The sequence below is a fragment of the Chanos chanos genome, chromosome 2 (genome assembly GCF_902362185.1).
Source record: "Chanos chanos chromosome 2, fChaCha1.1, whole genome shotgun sequence".
Classification (NCBI taxonomy): Eukaryota; Metazoa; Chordata; class Actinopteri; order Gonorynchiformes; family Chanidae; genus Chanos; species Chanos chanos.
In genome coordinates this window covers 39,262,187-39,274,019 of record NC_044496.1, presented here as the reverse complement: position 1 = coordinate 39,274,019, position 11,833 = coordinate 39,262,187, and the positions used below count along the sequence as shown (strand labels likewise).

The 11,833-nt window shown below is 39.3% G+C and overlaps 1 protein-coding gene across 1 annotated transcript; it reads right to left on the bottom strand.

The window, feature by feature from the left end:
* Positions 1–406: 406 nt before the first annotated feature.
* got2a (glutamic-oxaloacetic transaminase 2a, mitochondrial) lies at positions 407–11,802 on the bottom strand. Its single transcript, XM_030766917.1, has 10 exons — positions 11,649–11,802; positions 8,078–8,234; positions 7,703–7,831; positions 7,123–7,182; positions 6,786–6,947; positions 6,156–6,260; positions 4,867–5,017; positions 3,073–3,238; positions 2,733–2,883; positions 407–2,567 (listed from the first exon to the last, which is right to left on the bottom strand). The coding sequence occupies exons 1-10, from the start codon at positions 11,729–11,731 to the stop codon at positions 2,445–2,447; spliced, it is 1,287 nt and encodes a 428-aa protein (XP_030622777.1). The 5' UTR covers positions 11,732–11,802; the 3' UTR covers positions 407–2,444.
* Between the last annotated feature and the right edge of the window lie 31 nt (positions 11,803–11,833).

Genomic DNA, 11,833 nt, shown 5'->3' with positions numbered 1-11,833 from the left:
CTCGCGATAACAGAGCTTCCAAATGCACAGCTTTACCAGTTCCCGCGTGATCTGGGATCTAGATCGTGCATACCGCTAATCCTCTGATGGACTATCCCGACTGTTACACTCTAGGTCTAAGTGAAATACTAACGTTTCAACACATCGTGAACGGTGAAAACTGGCCTTTTTCGACAGTTAATAACTACAGAATTTCCAGTAAAAGTAAACCATTAGGCAATAGCCAATATCTGGGTGTTGTTACAGTGCTACAGTATTTTAACTTTTATGAAAAATAAACGAGAAACATATTTCTGTGCACAGTGAAATGTTATATCCTTCCGACCCCACCACCAGTGTAGTAGGTTTACAGTAAATCGTACGTATCGAAGATCCATCGGGTTAATCTGACAGCACAGACACGTGAGGGTTTTTAAAGCTCACCTTTATGTAAATTGTATGTCTGCTGCAGGAGTCGCATGCACATTGACCAGTACATTTCTTTATTGTAGAGGAAGCAGATTTGAGAGTTACTGACTGGGTATGTTATTACAGCTTTTTTGTATAATCACATTCTCATTTAGGATACAGAAAATAACAGGGAATGAGGGGGAAATTTTCACAGGACCATTCATATGAACTGTCACTTTCCAGATCTCACATGGAACCTTATAAAAATCCACAAAATACTTTAGCTGGGAAGCTCAGGTTAGATGGAAGTACAATGGGATGTGTCATACACAAAGTGACATGTCCCTGTATAGTGCAATCATAAGATAAGAACTTCTTTACAAGCCCCACGTGGCAGAATTTTGCCACTTTGAAATAAAAATGACCATTTGCCTTGTTTTCAGGAACCCATAAAGTGCTCATCAACATGACTATAAATATAAAGCTATTCTTGAAAATAAAGCCCCGTTTAACTCAACAGATGTTACATCTGTTAATTTAATAGCTCTCCTAGGTATATGACATATATGGAATTAAAGGTTTCTATGGGCTTTACTACTCCAAAATGAGGTGTGATCCAACTTAATAATAATATTCTCAGGGAAAACAGGGTATTAACATTTTCACTTACAGAGAAACTAAGATGAGACTGTACTTTGATCATCTTAAAGGGCAAACAAAAGGCAGCATCATTATTTCAGGTCATTTCTTCACACAGACAGACACACAACAGCAGTGCAAAATACATTCAGGAACTGTGTGTGTGATACTCCAAGCTGTTGAATGACAATGCAAATTGCAAGGGCAAAAGCACACCTTGGGCAAACACTACAGCCAAGCCATCATCACAATCAAAGAATCTAAGCAGTTTATATCTCATCTCCATTCATAAGAATGTCACTCACTCCATCAGTGTCCCATTATATGTCATATGATTTTAAGTCTGCTCTTTTGGATTGTCTTATTGTTACTGAACAATGGGATGGAAGGGAGAATCACACATCTGTGACATGAATACTTTGTGGTAAATGGCTGATTTATCACTAACAATAAGACATTTTTAAATTTTTGGAATAATTTTTCACGATAAAGTGCTTTGCATTTGTTAATTTTCAAATGGTCAGTTTAAGTACTTGATCAGTAAGGTTGGTTAAAAATAACATATTTTCAAGGTAACCTTTGGGAAGACATGGTACTATGCCAGATATCTGTACATATCCGTAGACAGTTGTACATTTTGAGTCCTGACACTCCGCATTAAAAGCGTTTTTGATTAAAAGAGAAAGCATGATTAAATTAATCATTTTAAACTCACAGCATCTGACATAAGGAGTACTTCCCAAAGCATTATTTCACTGATAGCCAGACTACCTGAGGAATGGCTCACCACTTTTTTTTCCCACCAGACATTTATGTGATGAAGATTTGAGGCATTTCTCTAGCTATGCAAAGACAATACCATTCATATACTTATAACTGGAGACAACAAGAGGGTCTGAAGCAAAGATTTGAGTTTATCAAACTGATCGTTGTTTCCAGCAAAAATATACTCAGCATACAGCAAGTGTAATGCATCAAATCCCCATCAACAGAGTTTTTTTTTTTTTTTATGTTAAGAGCATAATGGTGAAAATTTAAAATTAACAAGTACAACAAAAAAAAGGTGAACACATAGCCAAATATCAGGGCATGATACTAAAGGTACCCAGCCAACACAGAAATTTTACTTTGGCAAATATGTCCCAGTATGTCAGAGGGGTGCCAATGAGAAATCTATAGAGATCCACTAAGAGCCACTCATTTACACCTAGACACGGGTAAACAACAATAAGTGCAAATCAAAATAACCTTTTCAAAATGAAGTCTAGGGCTACTGTCCTACTTTAGATCCGTCTCTATGGGAGAGAAGAGCAGTGACAGTTCAATTAAGTAAAGGGTTAAAATCATTATTATTTTTTTTTTTTATCCTAGCCAATGCTAATACCCCCCTGAGAAACTACAGCAGTGCGACCATTTCACTTGGTGACAGTATGGATGCCATGTGCCAGGTAAGCCACATTTCCAGACGTAACGCCAGCCATCGAGATACGGCCATCCTTAGTCATGTAGACAGAAAACTCTTTTGTTAAACGTTCCACCTGCGAGGGATGAGTGAATTAAGAGAAAGAGACAGATGGGGAGGGGGGACATAAGACAAAATGAAAGACAAATAAACAGAGAGAGATAAAGAGTTGGTATGAATGCATCAAAATGGAGATGTCTCGCGTGGAGTTTTTGCTGATTGTGGATCTGGGTTCTCTCACCTGCTCTGGTTTGAGCCCAGTGAAGCAGAACATGCCAATCTGGTCGGTGACGTGATGCCAGTTGAGGGTAGAGCCTTCCTTCTTTAGGTTGGCAACCAGCTGTTCCCTCATCTTAATGATACGGTGAGCCATGCCTTTCACTTCTTCAAGCCTGCAGCAGCAACAAAACTTTAACCACAGCCCACCACAGCCACAGCCGTTCAGAAGGGTAACCCTCTTAGGGAACCACTGTACGTGTAGACTTTTCTTCCAGCTCCACTAAGACACACATTTGGTCACAGCCTGGAATGTAGAGGACGTACTGTGGTGTGTGGTGTGTGTGTGTGCCCTTGGGACTCACCACTCTTTGTAGAGCTCGGGCGTGTTGAGGATAGTGGAGGCGATGCGGGCGCCGTTCATGGGAGGGTTGGAGTAAATGGGTCGAATGAGGATTTTCAGCTGGGACTCAACACGCTTAGCCTCCTCAGCATCCTTACACACTATGGTAAATCCTCCCACACGCTCACCTACACACAGGACACGCCAACACCATTACCGTCTGTTAGATCATTTCAGAAAATCTAAATCTATTCTCATCTGTTATCATGCAGAAATCTAGCAGTTCATGAAATCATGGGCATTTGCGTTCAACAGAGATGTCAGTCTCTATAGAACTTTCCTCAGAGGTTAAATGCAGAATATTTGGCCAGTGTAAATAATTAGTTCAGATCAAAGATTGCAGACAAACTGTCTCTATGTACCAGTGCTGTGCTGAGTTCAGAATGCTGGCACTGACCCCTATATGTTATCTGGCCATTTACAAGTTGGTGATCTGTTATGTTAATTTGGATGGAATTTGTCTAACAGGTACTGATTTAAGTTTAGCTTGAGTCTTTCAAATTCAAATTCTACGACCCCTGGGATATGGACAACTTTGTTCAAATGCAAACTGAGAAACTGAGCGGGAGTCAGTTTCAAAATCCCCAGCTGAGTACACCTCTACTCTACCATGTGTAGTAGAGGTCAACCAATATATTGCTTTTGCCGATATGTGGGCCACTATTGGCCCCTTTTGACACTTCCATATCGGTCCATATCGGTATCGGCCTCCTCGTATCGGTTTTGCCAATATTTGTCTAAATGCGCCCTCTTGTGTTTACGCTATGTATGGCAGGTTTTTAAACTACTTTACCTAAAAAACTATATATATATGTATATATGTATGCATGTGTGTGTGTGTACGCACACACATACATACATACATATTATTCTCTCTTATTATATACTTTTAAATTAATTTTTTATTTCCTAGTTTTTAATGAATATTAGGTTATGGAGGCTCCTGGTTGGGAACGTAACCACAACATATGCAGCATATGAAAAGAAAGGGGGCCAGCTGTCGGGAGAGCATACAGAGACCCTCTGCTTCTTACATTACAACTTGGCTCTCCTGAGCTGGGATTATTGAAGTACTGAAGTGTATTGAAGTGAACGTGATGTCTGAACACTTTATCTACTTTCTTAGCTTGAACAATGTTTTTTTTTCACTTTAGGTTTTTTCCACATTACATAAACAGATTTTTTCTACTTTTAATTTCGTGAAAGAATAATTATTTACTCATTAAAGCTGTATTAGATCTGTATATTGCCTGTTGTTTCTCATAGAAGGTATTTGAAAACAAATTCATTATGGTTCCCTTTATGCAGTTTTGTTATTGCAACAGCCAAATATGATAAATGAATACCTGCTCAAAATATCAGCCAAATATCGGTTATCGGCCATCCTAAGCCATTAGATATCGATATTGGTATCGGCCCTAAAAAAATGCATATCGGTGGACCCCTAATGTATAGTAAATGTGATCCGTTTCAGCAATTCCTTTACATGTAAAAACTACAACCTTAATGAAAGTCTTTGATCTGTAAAAGGTAATAAATTACACAGTCAAAGTGAAGGACGATGCTCTGTCAGAGCACAAGTTTTCTGACTAAATAATGAACTCATTTTCAAAGGTTAACATGAAAATTTCCTGTCACTCATAACAAATGTGTTTTCATCTGTTTGTTTTTTATTGTTTGTTTCTTGCTGTGAGAGCCAATCAACTGTTTTTTATGCTCCATGTTAAGAGAGCCTGTGGGTGTCAGGTAGACTCACCATACAAGCCCATGTTCTTGGCAAAGGACTGAGACAGCAAGATGTTATGGCCCTGCTCAATGAAATAACGCACAGCCCAGGCGTCTCTGTCAATATCTCCACTGGCAAAGCCCTGGTAGGCCATGTCAAAGAACACAAGGAGATTCCTTTTCTGTTAACAAACAGTTAACACAGAGAGAGAGAGAGGGAGGGAGAGAGAGAGAGAGAGAGAGAGAGAAAATTATCACACTAAAGAAGCGGAACTGCATAGTACAGGTTGAGCATCCCTAATCCGAAAATCCAAAATCTGAAATGCTCTAAAATCCCAAACTTTTTGAGCGCTGACATGACACCACAAGTGGAAAATTCTACAGCTGACCTCACTGGCCCACGTGGGGCTCTGACGTTCTGTTGGTGCCAGTTTGTTACCAACTATCGTCAACGCCAGACATGAGTGCATTACTTACTGTGTTTTTTGCTTATTCTCTGCTCTGTGGTACAAGGATAATGTTTAAAATGTCAAAAAGAGCTGCAGATACCCCTATGGATAACGTCCTAGCACAACGCATTACTCATGCAGGTGTAAACAAACCCACTGCGTTGCCAGTCGTATAAAAGTAGAGCACGCACAATGATGTACAGTGCATAATTCTTGATAATGATAATAAACAACTATGTTACTGGTTTATGTATTTACTATACTCCACTTTTTATCGTTATTTTAGAGTGTACTCTTTCTATTTATAAAAAAAAAGTTTACTGTAAAACAGTGCGCCGTGTTACACCAGCAACGGGCTCATACATCTCGTGTTTTCCACGTCTCTGTACAGGTTTATAGCCTAGGAGCAATAGGCTATACCATATAACCTAGGGGTGTAGTAGGTTATACCATCTAGGTTTGTGTGAGTAAACTCTATGATGTTCACACAAGGACAACATTGCCTGACGACGCATTTCTCAGAACGTATCCCTGTCATTAAGCAATGCATGACTATATTCCAAAATATGAAAAAATCCAAAATCCGAAACACCTCTCGTCCCAGGCATTTCGGATAAGGGATACTCAACCTGTACTAGACATTACAAACATGGCACAACGTTGTGTGAAAATTAGGTGGCACACCTCAAAGGGTTTAAGACTGTACAGTACAGTACATTTCACTTGAAGATGAATTGGAAAGGTACGTTTTAATAAGAAATTAAATGCAGCAATCCATTCTGTGTTTCTACATCTCCCTGGTCACTGAGATTTTTCTACAGTTTTCTCTTATGTTTATGACACAAAATCTTATTAATTCAGAAAGGTTCACCTTGACCAGCTCAGCTATCTCCTTCCACTGTTCAGGCTTTGGGTCCACTCCGGTGGGGTTGTGTGCACAGGCATGCAGAACAATTATACTCTTCTCAGGGATTTTCTGATAAAGAGTTGAACAATAAATCATACAAAACCCTCTTTAAAGCTTTTATACTGAAATTATAGAAGAAATCATGCGGTTACTAAATTCACAAGAGAATTTAAACTTAAGTTGGTTCTCAACATTTGCCTGGTGGACTGAATGCACTACAAGTTTTTGTTCCTTCCCAGAACTATCACCTTAATTAAATTGCACTTGATGATTAGATGACAAATTAAACCTTGTCTATTAAAGTTACATCTACTGAAGTTAATTAAAGTTAGATCAAAACCTTACTGTGTAATAGGTCTATAAATCTCAGCCTAAGACACATGGGCATATGCAGCTATGTTGCTTCAATATTAAACACCAATATATGACGACAAACGAACAGCTTGTTTTTCAGATAAGCTGCATGAACACTATGACACTGTGAAACGTGTGCCAGTCAGATGATATGCTCCAATGTACATAAATACCAGGCTCTCAGCTAAACATCAATCAAACGTCCATGAACAATCTGTTGTGAGCTCTCTTTCATCTTACTGAGATGTCATCCAGGGCTCCTTTGAAGTCAAAGCCACAGGTTTTTGGGTCATAGTAAGTGTAGGCTTTCAGCTGCAAGCCTGCATCTCTGAAGATAGGGGTGTGATTCCCCCAGGAGGGTTTGGGCAGGTAAACATCCCGGGACGCGGTGTGGAAGCGGGACTGCAGGAGAGCAGAGGGACACGTAAGAGGACAACACACATGCATTTCCAATCATCTTCACCAGGTTTAATTAGTATATATTTTAAAAGTATTTATCTATTTATTTATTAATGTCAAACAAACAACAGACATCTATTTAATATGTATGTGTATATTTAAAGTGTAAGTTACAAACCAAGAAGTTAGCACCGACTCGCAGGGATCCGGTTCCTGAGATGCTCTGGACAGTGATGTTCTGATAGATGAGAGATCACAGACAAATCAATCTAATGACACAAATCAGAAAACTTTTTCAAAAGCTCCCGTGTGTGGTTTAAACACAAATAAGAGAGAGACCACAATTATAAAGAGCACTGGTCCTAAACTAGTTCTGAGGATTTTGTGACCGAAGTTAGAAATCAGACTGTACAGTTTTAAGCAAGGTTAAACAGGCAGAACAAAGGAAACTTCTGAAATGAAGAGGAGAAGATCAGTTGCTCCATGAGACTAAGCTGAAAACACAAATACATAGTGTTTTCAGAAACACCAGGAACATTTTTTTTTAAATGAATAAAGATTTCAAAAATAAATTAGAATTCTTGGGACTTTGTTTTTTATTTTCATTTTTCCCTTTTTGAGAATTCATCTCTGAAACCATGGGGCAATTGCTATTGGACTATAATAACCACTCTTCATTTTTTTTTTTTATCCAAATGAAATCCATAAAGTATTTTCAACTACTCATCTTTTAACAGATCTAAAGAGTATTCCCTTACCCTGCCACTCTTCAGCACTTCATTATTAGGACCCAGGGCCAGCTGAGCACAGGCCTTGGAGAATTCGGCCAGTCCTACAATGGGAAGGTATTCTTTGTCCAGTTTCTTGGCTGTGATCAGAGCCTCAGCCTACACACAAACAGGATCACAAACAAAGATAATGAAAGTGCACACTGAGCTAAAAATAAACATCAAGGTTTTTATCATAGGTTTGAAAAGACGTGTTTGGGTTAGTGAAACTGGAATCAACTGTTCTCAAAACACAACTGAATGCTGGTGTTAAACTAATTTTATGGGGATGTAATTTACAAAAGACACAAGCCTTAAGACCCAGCAGACATCAGGACAGCACAATGAAAGCAGCCAGGAGCCCACCTTACGGACACAGCTGAGGACATACGGCTTGCCCTGGTCATCACGGTACGCCCCGACTCCTAGGTTCATCTTCTTGGGGTTGGTGTCCCGTTTGAAGGCTTCTGTGACCCCCAAGATGGGGTCAGGGGGGCCCATCTGCACCTCTGACCACCATGAGCTACAAAAAGAAAAAAAAGTAGAATATATAATTACCTGTACATTTTTATGGCAGTTTTGTCTCATAATTCTGGACACTAGAGGGCACATGTCACAGGACAAGTATGTATCAAGTATGCACAGGTGTATGCGAATTAGTTCTTTGTAGAGAGGGAGAGCGCCCAGTAGTTGTTTTTCTTTCTTTTATTTATCTGACCATGCAACCATCCTACTATACTCATAAAAAATGTTCTACACGCAGAAAAAAAATCCTAAGCTTCCATTACATTTCTAGCCTGCATCTTGTCTGTTCTGCAATAAACTGTCATAACTTCTCTGGAGCCTTTCCTGTGGAACAAACAGATCAAAAGAAACATGCATTCGTGCTTTCAGGCGTTCATGATAGCTATGTAATAATGGTACAGTCTTACTCAAAAGTACACTTTTACAAGTTGGGACAGACAAACCACTTAAAAAACACTTGCCCTCACTCTATATTTGTCACATACTATTTGATATTAACTACGGTTACATTTTATCTCACGACACAGTTCAATAGCAGTCATCCGGCAGGGGCTTGAAGTTTAGCCAATGTATGAAGTTCACAGCCTGTTTTACAGAAATGAAGTTACTGTGTGGGGTGGCTCTCCATTCATAAAGACAAAGTTTTCAACATGACTCAATGTGACCTTCATCCATTTTCAGTGCACTTTACCTTGCTATGGGCTGATGTACTGAAACAGTTTGGTTAATGGACAAAACAAACCTCAATGGTCCCTCACTGGAATGGAATGGATTTATATAAGAGATCTGGTGTTTTCAGTCTTAACTAAACACTAATGAGTGAGACTATGCAAGTCATGTGAAGCATGCTATGTGCCACATTAGGGGAGCTCTTTTCCCTGTGCCATATGGGACCAGAGGTACCAGTAACTAATCTATAATTCTCTCCCCCTCCCCCAAAACTTCTGTACAACAATAACTCATTTAAGACAGGGAAACTGACCAGGGAAGTGTCTGAATTTGCTGTATTTGAATGACTGGTACTGTCTCAGCCATGTTCAGCACCATCTTTCCTTTTGACCTTGCTCTCCTGGCCACTCATTTTGACTGAATGGAAATATGAAATGTGAAATGTGATAAAGTCTCCATAAAGCATCCATATAATGCTGTCATCTGATATTTCTCCAGCACATTCAGTCATGTAACTTCACTGAAAAAGGACGCAGAGTAAAGGAGCCATGTAAAAGCTTTGAAACAGCATTTGATCACTCAACAATGGATTGTTAACAAATGCTGGATGGCAATAGTAAACACTGTAGTGTGTGTAAAACAAGGCAAGACCCATAAAACTATTCCATGTAATCCCACCTGCACAAAGGTTGTGTGTTAATCCAATGAAATGTTATGTTTAACTACCACCCTCACAGCCCTACCCAGTCCTGTTTTATCCAGATATTCTGGGCTCTCTGCCCAGATCCGACACTACCCATACACAAAATAACTCGGTATGTGTGCGTTTTACTCTTGAATTGAGTAGAACACTTCAGACAATGAAGGTTACGGAATCCCTAAGATTAATATCCCTTGTCCTCTTTGACCCGAATTACCAACAAAATTAAGATCACACGTTTCTTGTTATTTCAAACCAATGTGTGGCAATAAGTATTACTGGCCAGTATCATGTCCTCATGTTGACTCTATCTGTATGCAAACTCCATAGCTTTCTCTAAATATAGAACATGCAGCAACAGTAACCTTTAATGCACTGTCTGCAAATCTCAAGCCTTTCACTGCTTGATTTTGAGGCCATTATACATTAGCATAATACGAGTGGAGATTAGAGTTGTCCTTTCAATGACTTGCTAATGCTAAGAGGACAACATATCTTACCAATGACTGGAGCATGCTTTTTCACTGATATTAAATAGGAAAAAAAATCAACATAGTTGGCTGAGTTTATAGTTTCTGGTTTAACCTTTGCTGCCCTTGTTCTGAATCTTCATTTAAACCTCAAAGGATTATTCTATACCTAATTTATCCCTCTATACGAGAGAAGTAAAGATATTTCACGGGGGTGGGGGGAGGGGGATTCTGAGTTTGCAAGATGACACATTTTCAAAATTTGTAGAGGCGAGAATGAGCGTGTAGTTTGAACATAGCATAGCAACGATAGCGAATTATTTATGCAAGAGAATATTTAATCAATCAAATTAGTACAAATGAAGGTATGAGGAACTCCAATATAAACGTTCAATGCAGAACAAACGTCATCACAGAATCCAGACCGTGTACACAAATAAGTGCAATCAAAGTCCAAACACTGACCAGACAGGCAGTACACCATGTGAAGACATGATAACATTATCTTAAAACCTAAAGTGTCACAAGAAGACGACGATTTTAGGAATCAAAAGGAATCCTTATCTCGCCAATGATGTACTTTCACAATTCATGTGTCGAGGTTAAGTTGCAGAACAGTGCAAATGTTGCAGAACATTTTGATTTAGTTCAGAGATATGGTGGGTCCAAAAAGGTTGCATTACACTATCATATCTGTATTCGCGGCTCTATTTCTACATGCCCCAGAAAACAGGAGTTCTGCCCCTTAAAATAGGAGCTCTGATTTGACTGCTAGCCTACTTGGTGAAATAAGACTAACTACTAATCACGGCTTGACAGCTAGGATAGCTAACTTAGCCACAGTCAGCATACGACACATAAATTTGCCTCGAGCTGCAACCAAAATATTTTTGTTTAGTTATTACTCAGGACCGCATGCATTAAAACTTGTACACTAACTTCACTAACTGGGTGAGCTACAATAACAGAATCCTGAACGACTACACACGAAACCTGAATCGAGGGGTCATTAACAACGGCCAGCAAAGTTATCCTTAAGCTTTCAGCAACCTTGGAGGGGCTAACACTGCTACATGGGCCTTAGTTCAACTAGCTGGCTAATTCGTTATAGTAACCTTGTCTTCTTGATCAAGAAGACAAGGTTACTACTATCCAAAGCTGTTAACAAAATAAATTTAGCTTAGTTTAACACGCTGATTAGCTATCAAGCTCTGGCTAGCCGCAACAGCACCACAACATCAAGGTGACACTGATAATTTTTTGGAAAAAGGTTGACAGCAAGGTCCCTCAGTGAAAGTTAGCTAGCAACTACTACAAACTTGACACAGTATCACCATAACAGAAATACTTTCTGTAACGTTAACTAAAAGGTTCGTCCACTAATTTTACATGGTATAAGTTCGTTAAGATAATCTTTCTGTATACACAATTTATAGAGGACTTCGCGGAAATAGCTATCGGTATACATCTCCATAGCTACAACAGCCACGCCACAGATCAGCTTAAAGCTGTTCATGGTGATAAAAGTGTGTTTAAAACTCAAATAAAAAGAAAAGGGTTGAAGTTTTATTACCTTGCACGAATATGCAGCATCCCCAAAGCCGGGGAATGACTTCCGACGCTGGAAATAATCTTGCATGATTTGAACAAAGCCATGATTTTGACTGTGGAAGACCTGGGAGGTGAGTGAGTGAACAGACGACCGATCTGAACAGCCCAACTTTATGTTAAACTATCCAGTCTGGGGCTCAGCAGCGC